An 11,784-nucleotide genomic window follows, 5' to 3' on the forward strand; every position below is an offset into this window, starting at 1 on the left:
CCGCTGACTCCTCCAGGCAGCTACCTGGTGCTCGTACCCACTCCCCCCCCCCCTTCAGCTTTTTGTCTCCCTCTCTCTCCGTCTCCAAACACACGAGCAACGAGGGAGGAAAGGAAGGAGGGCAGGAAATGGGCAGCAAGATAGAGGAGGGGAGGGAAGGAAGGAAGGTGCTGTGGAGAGCAGGAAGGAAGGGGTTAAACGAAATAAAGGGAAGGACAGGGAAAAGTAGAAGGAAGCTAGAAACGAATAGGGGGAGAGTTGGAGGTTAGGAAGGAGGGGAAGTCGTGCTGATGGAGACTTAAAAATAACTGACTTTGTAGCTGTTGTGTAACTTGTTGGGACTGACAGCAGTGGGTGGGCGAGGCTTTCAGAGGGCCACCTGTACTGTCTGTGCTGTACTGTCTGTGCTGTACTATCTGTGCTGTACTATCTGTACTGTTCTGTGTGCCACATCCACGCATGACGGTCAGAGCACACTTGCTATTACTCAGATTAAACAAAGAGAGGAGGGGAGAGAGAATGGGAGTGAGCGGCGGGAGAGGGAGAGTATGCAAATCAGTGCTTAGTCTTCAGTTTTTCTGTTTGACTGCAGGGTGGAGGGGACTTCCCACTGGTTTCAACGTTCAGGCCCTGGAGGAGCTCCAATTCATTCAGGGCCGGACACGACACACAAACACACTCGTGCACACACATGCACACACATGCACACACGCACAAAGGCCTCATTGTGTTTGACCCCGGATGACGAGCGGGCAGGTCAAAGCGGCGCGTCATGCCTAGGCAGTTGAGAAAGGCGAGTACACAATAATGAGTAACTCCATTAAACTGGGCGAGAAACGCCATACACAGACGCACAACCCTCCTAACGGAGCGGTGACCCGCAGGGTCTCGCATTACCGTGTCGTGGCTTTCACGCCGGGATTCTCACTTCTAACACGCCGTGGTGACCGTGAGGCGTCCAGGCGGCCCGGGAGGAAACTGGTGCGGGCCGCAGTTTGTGCCACGACACAATATCGCACAGACTCACACTTGTGAGAAGTTGTTATAAGACCGAGCTCTCTCATTATGACACCGTCCCTTTAGGCATCAACAGGGCTGTGACTGATCAGTGTGTTTGGGGTAAACACTGCTCCAACAGCTATGAAGATCTTGGAGATACGGCTCACAGAGAGGCCCGTCGTCCCGGCGGGAAGAATGCCATACATCTGCCGGTGACAAAGTGGAAAGCTACCTGACAGCTGCTTCTCCCTGATCAGATAAGATTACAGGTACACACATTACACCTGTTTAAACAAACCCTTGTGCTGACGTGTGTGTGTGTGTGTGTGTGTGTGTGTGTGTGTGTGTGTGTGTGTGTGTGTTTGCATGCATCAAATTTGAGAGAGGGTGGTTAAGGAGAGAAAGATAGCAACCAGTGGGCTACCTAACAGCAGGTGCATGCTTGTGCAATTGGGACACCTGAAGAGGAGGCCGATAAAGGAGCTCACAATTGTTTGTGTGTTTCGGGTTATACAAGCACATATGGTGGGTACACGGGCCCGCTGAAATACACACAGAGGGGACTTTTGAGGGGAAAATCATTTTCTTCCTCTTCTTTTCAAGTCGTGAAAGAAAATGAGTTGAAATTGCCCTCGCGCGTTTTGTAGCTGTTTGAACTGGTTGATGACGTCACCTGCACGATTTCATGACTGTGGCCCGGCAGCGACAGATCTGTTGTACATGGTCTCTTTGTCTCACGCACGCAAAACACACGTGTGCACACGTGTACTCGAACTACGTCTCATCAGTCCCCCTTTAGCTCTAGTCTGACATCTAGCGGCACAGGGTGTAACTCGAGCACGCATGGACCAGGAGAGCTCAACCGGGGCTGTTCTCCGTGCTTGGTGGCGTACCGCGTCTGCCCTGTGAGAGCGACGCGAGCGCCGATCACCTCCTCACTTCCGCGTTATCACGCATTGTCGCTTGTGAGGCGTGCGGCTGCGGAGACGAGCGAGGAGCGAACTGAAAACGTGGATAAGGTGGAGTAGGGTGGGTGGGGTTCCCGTTACCGTTACAGAGCACTCGTTTTCGTGAGACTGCTGGGGGGGGGGGGTCAGCATAACTTTTCTTTTACAGCCCACAGTACCTGTGTGCGCTAACGCGCAACTGCCCCGTTTAATGAGATCCCTAATTATGGGTTTTGGAAAGAAGCTAAATGATGGCTTGCAATAACGCGCAGTCTCACTCATAAAACACGCCGCGGCTCCGTTTGGCTTTACGGCTTCGCTTAGCGCCTTGTCACGCGCGATCCGAATTTAGTAATATTCATCCACATGAAACTAATGTAGTTCTAAGTATATCCTTGCAGCCTTGGGGAGGGGAAAGGACACCATGTTCCTTTAAAACACCCAAGTCTGCCTCTTCGCTGGAGTCTGACAGGAATGAGGTCAGACACACCAATCCTCGTCGCGGGCGCCGATTATTATTACCCGATTTTATTCAGCCAATGGGCGGCGGGGGGCGTGGCGTCGTCCCAAAACAGTACGGAGACAGCTCGCGATTGGCCGGCGCCCGTGGCTTTTATATCTCGGAAGGAGGATATAAAACAGTGTGGCTCTCGTTGTTATGTTTACAGTAAACCGGAGACCGCTCAGGAAAGAGGAGACTATGAAAAAGCGCAGCCGCTCCATTCCACCACATGGTTCTCAGACTGCTCAGACGAGCTGCGCAGACGGCCAGATCCGCCTAACAGAGCCGCACCGCTGTCCGGATCAAGGTGTTTTCGGCGTCGCAGGGCGGGTTTTCAGTCGCACCGGCAGTTGAAAGTTAATGAAACTGCCATCGGGGATCGAGTCTCTTTCTTCTTCTCTTCTTTTTTCACGCGATAGGCGCGCTGGGAACTGAACCGCCAGCCCGCTACCTGACTCGAGACAACTGAACAGAGAGACGGCAGACTTGGAGGGAACTTTTCGAGCCCGCGTCCACACGGCGACCCAACTCATCGGCTCAGACGAGGAAGGACTTACGTTGTCGACAGATGCGCGCCTGAACTTGGTCGCAAATTCAAAGCTGTGACGCAAAGAACCGCAGACTGTTTTTTGAGGCGGCGGCGTGGGGGGGGGGGAAGTAAGCGAGACGAGGGGGGAAACGATGGTGCAGCACATGAGCCACACGGACGGCGCGCACGCTCATTCACCTGGCGGGGACTCAACAGACACCGGCGAGATGGACCTGGAGATGGACGCGTCCACGACCCCCGGGTCCCCTTCGGCCGGGGAGCGGAGCGACGTAGCGTGGTGTAAAACTCCAACGGGACACATAAAGAGACCCATGAACGCCTTTATGGTCTGGTCCCAGATCGAGAGGAGGAAGATCATGGAGCAGTCGCCGGACATGCACAACGCCGAGATCTCCAAGCGGCTGGGCAAGCGCTGGAAACTGCTCAAAGACACGGACAAGATCCCCTTCATCCGCGAGGCGGAGCGGCTCAGACTCAAACACATGGCCGACTACCCCGACTACAAGTACCGGCCCAGGAAGAAGGCCAAGTCGGTAAGCGGAGCGGCCAAGTCGGACCGCGGGGAGAAGAGCGGCGAGCGCAGCTCCAAGACCGCCATGAAAAGGAGCCCCGTGTCGAAAGGGGTGAGCAGGTCCAACAAGCAAGGGGGCATCAAGTCCAGCCCTCAAGGCCAGGACTACACATCTCCCCCCGATCACCATACGCTCTTCAAATCCAGGTCGGTGTCAGCGGCCAGGCAGATACCGGAGAAGCAGACGAGGCGTGGCCACATGTTTGGCGGGGCCGGCAGCCTGGAGAGCGGGCCTCCCTCCGTGGGAGTCCCAGCGAGTCCCACCCTCAGCTCCTCGGCGGAGTCCAGTGACCCGCTGAGCCTCTATGAGGAGCAGAGCCCTGCGGCCGGGGATTCGTCATCGGCCGCCGCGCGCCTCCGGTACGCGCGCGCCTCCTCCCCGACTCCGTCGGCCTCCCACTCATCCTCCGTCTCCTCGTCGGACGAGGAGCTCGAAGACGAGCGGCTCGACCTGAACCCGAGCCCCGGGTTCGAGAGCATGTCCCTGGGTAGCATGGGCTTCTCCGACGCGGAGCTGGACCGGGACTTGGACTGGAGCTTCGGGGAGTGCGGGGCGGGATCTCACTTTGACTTCCCCGACTACTGCACCCCCGAGGTCAGCGAGATGATCTCAGGAGACTGGCTGGAGTCCACCATCTCCAACCTGGTATTTACATACTGAGGGGGGGACGGCGATGGAGAAAGGAGCCACGTCCCACGTTTGACAATAATAACACCCCCGGCAGGCGAAGTACGTGCGAGACCAGAGTCTTTCCGCCATTCTTTCACTTGAACAAGGGAGAGTGAGACGAGGAAGAAGAAAAAAGGTGGCCATCCGTGCACGTTGAGCCCGGCGGTGCGCAGTTTAACTGCTGACAGACTTGGACCTGCACTTGGCGCGTCTGCGGAGCGCGGCGCGCAGGGCGCACAGATGGGGAAATGCTTAGCTTGCATTTGGACACGGAGAACCAGTGAATGTAGGCAGACACGCCTGTGCGAGCAGCGAAACCACGCGGACTTTAAGTGAAATACTCGTCCCGACCCGTAGAGGATTTGTCTGTACTCTCGCGGAGGACTGAACCTGAACATTTTAATATTTATGTTGTTTGGTAGACAAAAAGGGGGCAATCGGAGAGCTCGCCAGTTTCGGGGGGGGGGGTATACCTTTTGTCTTGAGATATAGCCAATTCACGTTGACCATCAAGTTGGTATTCAGGTGTAGTTTTTTTTTTTCAAACTCGAGATAATTTCGATATCAACACGCATGCGCTCCCGTAAGGAGGTTTCTCTTTTTTTTTTTGGTTGTTGTAATATGCGTAAAGTGTTCATTGCTGCGTAATTACGCAATGTGTGTGACCATAGAACACAGTTTCACTATCACCAGCTTCTCTTTCAACGGCAGGACTAATAAAAAAAAAAAAGAGACTGATCCAGAACCTTCAGAATCCACTTCTGAACCCTTTTTACACTCAGTGCACAATTCAGGACCAAGGCTCCCGACGCGCATTCTCTCTGCCTAGTGCTTCTACTTTGTAGTTCCTCTGTGTCAGATGACGGTTTTTGGTTTTTTTTATATCGATGTATTTATACCGGCCAAACTTTTTTTATACTTCGAAGGTATTGTTCTTGTACAGGTCTCGTTTGTGTGCGTGCGTGCGTGCGTGTGTGCGTGCGTGTGTGTGTGTGTGTGTGCACATAACACCTATCTGTATCCAGCGCGGAAGGGCTCGAAGTGTATCTTATTTAAATGTCGACTTCTCTCACTTTTTAAAGGAGACGTGAGTGTGTCATGATTTTCTACTCGTATTTTTGTACAAAATCTATAGAGAGGTGGGGGGGGTGGTGGTGGTGGTGATGGTGGTGGGGAGGGAGGGAGTTGGGGGGGGGGCGGCGGCGAGTGGGTAGCCTACAGCATTGTTGTTTGGATCTGCGACGTTTAGAACCACAGAGGGGTTTGTTTGGCACAATCTGACCTCACGCAATGTTTACAGTATTTTACCCACATGCTTCTTAAAGGCGCAGTGACTCAATTTCACCAGCCGAGTAAACAAAAGAGCCACTCCAGCACCTGTTACGTCTGAGTCGGCGACTTTAGTTCACATAGACCCTACATATTGTTATTATTATTATTATTATTATTATTATTATTATTATATTGAGTGAAAGATCCCAGAAGAGTCACTGTTTTGGATTAGAGCTAATACCTCTGTGTGCTTTTATTGAGATGAGTTGTTGTTGTTTTTTTTTTTTTTTTTTTTTTTAAATTTTTTTTATTTGAACCACTGGATGGAAAGTCACACCCATTCCACTTGCCTAGACTTGGAGGGAGGGCGATGTATGAAACGCTTCATCTGTTTTATTGCGCAAATTGCATCAAAAACACAAAAAACAAAAAGAAAAAGAAGAAAAAAAAGGAAAAAAAAGTATTTAACCTTTCTGTACCTGTTGGCTAAGTATAGCAGGCTAATTGTTTTCCTATATTATGGCATGGCAAATAGCATTTGTATTTCAGATTCAGGTATATGTAGCTATAGCTGTTGTGTTTAAGATTTTTAAAAGAATAATAACAATGAAGATATTTATGTATACTGACTGTACTATAAGCAAAGATTGTGTGTTTTATGTATGATGATGATGATGATGATCAACGACAGGCACTAGAGTGGCCATTTTACGGACATGCTTATGTTGAAGATGATTGTGGTCCGGGAGCTTTTCGTTTTTGTTTGTTTGTTCGTTCGTTTGTTTGTTTGTTTTATCTTCAGACATCTTTTTTTGTTGTTGTCTGTTTCTTTTTTCATTTGTGCAATATGCTGTGTATGATCACGTTTTGTCAAATCATGCCAATATCATTTTTAATGTTTAGAACTCAAAACCAGCCAATGTTTGGGTCAATCACTGCCTCTCAGACCTCTGTACAGATTGATGTTTTTTTATTTGTTTTTTTTTTTTTGATTGTTTTTTTTTCCAAGAAGGAAATAAAATCAGCTGGAACTGAAAAAATATCCAAAATGTCTGTGCCCGTGGTTTTGAACACCCATACATACGTACACCTGCAGGTATGATCAGGTTGTTGCCTTGCAGTGCATCTGAACGTGAAGACGTCACTGAGTCAGTCGGGGGGTGCTGAGACCTCCCCTTGAAAGCTGAAAAACGCGCTGCACAATGGGGGGGGTCTTCATTATCGCATTCCATGGCTGAGCATCTTTCACAGATCCAATCTGATGTCGGATGTTTGCATTGTGCACGCGTGGATGTGTGTATAAAGCCAGGTATGTGTGTGTGTGTGTGGGGGGGGGAGTGTGTGTTTGCTGTAGGTGTGTGTAAAGAACAGTTAAGTGTGCTGCTCCAGACTGAATCAATAGCCAGCCCAGAGTCAATGGGAGTGGTCTCGCTCTCTCTCTCGCTCTGAGTCTACACGTGGAGAAAACGTGGCTGCCATGGCAACGCTGCATCCAAGAGAGAGGTTGCAATCCCCTGGGGAGTCGTGTGTGTGTGTGTGTGTGTGTGTGTGTGTGTGTGTGTACGTGCACACTTGTGTTTGACGGATAAGGGACACAGACTGATCCATCGGAGGGGGGAGGGGTGTCAGACATTTCTGCAAGGCATGACTGGAATAAAGGAGGATGGAGTCTGTGTGTGTGTGTGTGTGTGTGTGTGTGTCTGTGTGCGTGCATGCACGTATGTCTGTCTGTCTGTCTACGCCCGTGCACGTGTGTCCCAAAAGGGAGGGGTGTTTGTCTGTCCTGGTGGATCGTGCAGGAGACTGCTCCCGAATCCAATTAATTCCTTCTGGATGCATTCATTTGTCTAGTACATCTGACGAGAGAGAGGGGGGAGGTGGGGGGGAGGATGCCCCCTAAGGTACAGTGTTTAGTGTGTATCAATTTACGCCCGATTCCACAAGAGACACTGGTAATTATTTCCATCTCTCTCTGTCAGGAGAGCACAGCCGTACACAGCGTTGGTTTGACATCTCCGGGAGGGTAATGAGGAAGATAAGGCATGGTCATTACACACCCTCCCAAAGAAGTACCGGTGCAGATATCTGGAATAAGCCCACGTGCACGCAGGGAACAACAAACTATTGGTGTGACTGCGTTTTGGTGAGTGTCCCGACTCAGACATGCTGAAATTTTAATTTTCCTCAGTCTGATGGACATATGAGGAGATGGGATGAAAAAGGAGAGGCGCAAGTGCTTACACGCGCGCGCGCGCGCACGCACACACACCTAAAAACGTGTGCGTTCATGTGGATAAGGCAGGCCATGGGAGCTCGTGACATCCTGACGACTTTACCTCCATGGCGGATGTCAGTAGTCAGTTTGTCTCCTCCTCTCGTCTGTGCTGCAGGTGCACTGGCCTAACAAACCAGCTCAGCCGCGTCTGCCTGCATGTGTGAGCAACTAACCTCATTTGAATATCCATCCTCGATTTGTTGTGGGTTTTAAAAAAGAATAGGATTTATTTTTTTTCACATGATCAAACTGTGAGCCTCTTTTTATGGTTTGAAGTGAAGTAGTGTCGGATTTTTTTCCATAAGGTTGAGGAACTCAAACTGATTGGACTTTGATGTCTTTTTTCCCTTGCAAAAATTATGAAGGCATATAGTCTCTCTCTCTCTGTCTCTGTCTGTCTCTCTCTCTCTCTCTCTCTCTCTCTCTCTCTCTCTCTCTCTCTCTCTCTCTCTCTCTCTCTCTCTCTCTCTCTCTCTCTCTCTCTCTCTCTCTCTATATATATATATATATATATATAGTGTAACGTGCGTGGATAAGTAGACAGGTTGGTCCTTGACCAACAGGTCGGACCCTTTAGTCGACTGCTTAACGTTGTCGCCCGCGGTGCAGGAGATACGGGTTCGCGTCTCGGCTGTGGCGGTTCCCGGGCTGCCCCCCTAATTGGCTACAATATGTTTAGCATCGTGCAGTGAGGGCAACACAGTATCCTATGGATTGGAGCCGTTGTCCTCCAATATGGCGGATGTGTTGCCGTCACGTGATATGTGACGTAATATGAGACCCATAGACGCCGTAGAAAAATTAAGTCCTTTCTGACCCTGTGAAAGCCAGTCAAACTAACTTGTAACAAACCAACCGAGCCTGGGGCTGCGATGATCGCCAGGAAACCTTTTTGGAAATAAAACATTCAAATGATATCCTGATTAAAATCTGGATATTGTAACGTGCATGGATAAGAAGAGACGCTGGCCGCTGGCTCGCGAGTCTGACCCTTTAGTCTAGCGGTCAGCGATGTCGCGTGCGGTGCGGGCGATACGGGTTCGCGTCCCGGGCGCGGCAGTTTCTGTGGTTGCGTTGTCCCCCCGAATTCGCTGCAATACGTTTATGTCCAAATTTTAATCTGGAGATACATAGTGAATGATTGAATGATTGATGTTATTTCGAACATCTTAAAATAACTAAGTATATAGGTAGGAATACAAAAACAAATGGAAATAACAGTGAAGATGTTCTGCAAACTCTCTGTAACAGCACAAGTAACAACTAGTCCCCGTTCGAAAAGGGCGGAGGATGACGTAAAGAACTTTTCTGGTCCTACCCCCTTTTTTTATACATCATCAATCAAGTCAAACCAAAACAAAACTTTCAAAACAAAACAAAAGTGGAAAAGAAAAGCAAAGAAAGACCAATGCATAGAAATCAAAATAAACAGCACACGTCAAACAAGGCACCCTACACGTCATGCGTCATGTCACGTTACTCCAGTCCACCTCTTTGTTCGTCCATCCTACATCTGTGCAAAATCTTATTCTCCAGAGTTGTTTAAACTTACTTAATTATCGACACATCTTCATTTATTTTCTACAGTTGTCGCATAGATTAACTCCTTTGATGGCAATACAATGAAGTTTTGCATTTGTCCTCCCCATAGTGCGCGCGCGCGCGCACGTGCGTTTCGACCGAGCTCGGACCAAGCGCAGCGGGCCGTCGGTGGTGAAGTCGACGGCGGGACGGAGGAAAGTCGGAGCAGTGTCTTCTCTTTGCACGAGGAGACAAGAGGCGCAGCCAAACACCGCAGGAAGGCATGGCACGCGTCCAGCTTTTAAGGCACCACGCGGTCGCCTCTGCGTATTAACGAGACGCGCGTGTCAATTCGGAAACTTTGTATGCAACCTCCGATAGGTTAAGCGACATATGACATTGTAAATACATGCGAACATTAAAAAAAAAAAAGTTGGTTGAAAACTTTATCGCGACTCACGTGTGCTTGGCCATCGTAAAGGGACATGCCTGAGGCTTTGTTTGGGGGGGGGGTCCGGAACAAGCGGGCGTGTGTCAGGTAGGGTAACCTCCCCTCAGCTACATACGTGACCCGCTTGATTTGGGGAGAGAACAACAATAGCCCGCGTCCTACTTGTCGTCTCATCAAAGCGCCATCAAGATCGCTGTTTTTTTGTTGTTTTTTTTTCTGAGGCTTGCACTTGGTGACTTCAAAAGACACGTTTCCAGGCGAGGATGCGACGTGTTTATTAATAGAAGACACAACAAATGAATTCGCTTCATTCTAGTCGTCCGGAGGCGCGCTCTGTAGGGCTTTGCAGGATGCAGATCCGTGGATGGTGCGCAAGTTGGTGGAGCAGCTTGGAGGTCAGTCACCGTGAGTGGTCCTCATGTCTGAAGGTCCGCTTCAGCAGAGGGAAGTGCTGGACAGCAGCTCTGCGGACCGGAGGGAAGAGGCTTGAAGTCGTTGTTAAACGTTATTAAATAGAGTGTCTTCAGCTGTGCTGGACGATTAAAGTACAGTATGAAGTGAGTGGAAGTGACACGAGTAACCTCGGTTGAGTCTCCGTGGTCTCAGACTACTGGGCTCAAGCAGCTACAGACGACTGACTTTACAAACTTTCTTTGTTACCTGATAAAGAGTTCACTGTAGAATTTACAGTAAACACCTGGCAAAAAAAGTTGCTAACACATTGTTGCAAAATTGCTGTTACTTACTGTTAACAGAATTACAGTATAGTACAGGGTATCTTTTACATGTCGTCATACATGCTCAATAACCCAGGTAAGAAAATCAAAGGAAGGGGAATCAGTTCATCTATGGATACAATGTTTATTGACAGATACGTTTCATCACTCAGATGAGTGATGAAACGTATCTGTCAATAAACATTGTATCCAGATGAAATGATTCAACTTTCCTTGAGATCTTCCACAAGTTTTTCTCAATATAATATGTTAACATTTATTATATTAAGAAAATTAATATATAAATATAATAGCAACTTACTGTTTTGATTTACAGGAACACAACGATGAATTGTAATCTAGTTTACAATATTATCGCGTATTCTCTAGCTGCAAACATTTCACAGCACAATATGTTGTTGTGGAATATATATTACAGTGAAGGATTGTCACTTTTTTTTAACGTTAATAACTTGTCAAATTATGCTCACTTAAGTGTGGTGAATGAGACCAGGCTAATCCAAAACTCATCACAACATTGCGTCAGATTTTCTTCACCTGTTAAATAAGTCAACAGTGAAGAAGAGCTGCTGAAAAGCAACACTTTTATCAGAACCCACAATCTACAACGCACACGCTCATGACCGCATCAGCTGACTTTCGTCTTTCAGAGCACGACTCCCAAAATCAGAGTTTGAGATTAAGACCTACTCGCAACAAGCTCACATAAACCGGAAAATGACATTATATTGTATCTCAAGAGAAACGTCACACCTGTCAGTCCCCCCCGATGGAAGTCACACCAGTCAGAGCTGCAACAAGTCAAGCATGAAGGCCCAATCTGAAACAAGAACCTGAGGTAGATAGCTTTCTTTTCTTTTAACCTTTATTTATCCAGCGTAGTACGCTGAGCACGTGTGCTCTTTATCAGCAACTTCCTGCTGCACATCCGCACTGATCCACACGCTCACAGCTGGGAGCTGCCCAGTACAACCACAGCCTTCACTGGGGGCCACTGAGCAGCACCACTGGAGCAGTTGGTTTTGTGGTTAGGGGCCTTGCTCAAGGGCACATCAGCCGTGGGTATTGAGTAGAGGTGTAACGGTACGCAGAAGTCACGGTTCGGTACGTGCCTCGGTTCGGAACTTGTTCGGTACAGTGGAAGGAAAAAGACATGCAAAACATGACATTTCTTTTCATTTATTATGAATTTAACTTGCAAACATATAAACGTGTACAAACAGTGGCAAACTGGCCATAGTTTCCTGAGCACATAAGGAATGCACATAAGGCACATACCTTTCTTTCTT

General features: G+C 48.8%; 1 protein-coding gene across 1 annotated transcript; it reads left to right on the plus strand.

Moving 5' to 3' along the window:
• The first annotated feature begins 2,620 nt into the window (after positions 1–2,620).
• On the plus strand, positions 2,621–5,373 carry sox4a (SRY-box transcription factor 4a). The gene has a single exon (XM_056298114.1). It carries the CDS (start codon positions 3,130–3,132, stop codon positions 4,228–4,230), a length of 1,101 nt encoding a protein of 366 aa, XP_056154089.1. The 5' UTR covers positions 2,621–3,129; the 3' UTR covers positions 4,231–5,373.
• The last annotated feature ends 6,411 nt before the right edge of the window (positions 5,374–11,784 follow it).

This window comes from Lampris incognitus, chromosome 18, assembly GCF_029633865.1.
Source record: "Lampris incognitus isolate fLamInc1 chromosome 18, fLamInc1.hap2, whole genome shotgun sequence".
NCBI classification, from domain to species: domain Eukaryota; kingdom Metazoa; phylum Chordata; class Actinopteri; order Lampriformes; family Lampridae; genus Lampris; species Lampris incognitus.

Bases quoted from the DNA above. Each gene is read 5' to 3' on its own strand.
- sox4a (XM_056298114.1), top strand. From the start codon at position 3,130: ATGGTGCAGCACATGAGCCACACGGACGGCGCGCACGCTCATTCACCT.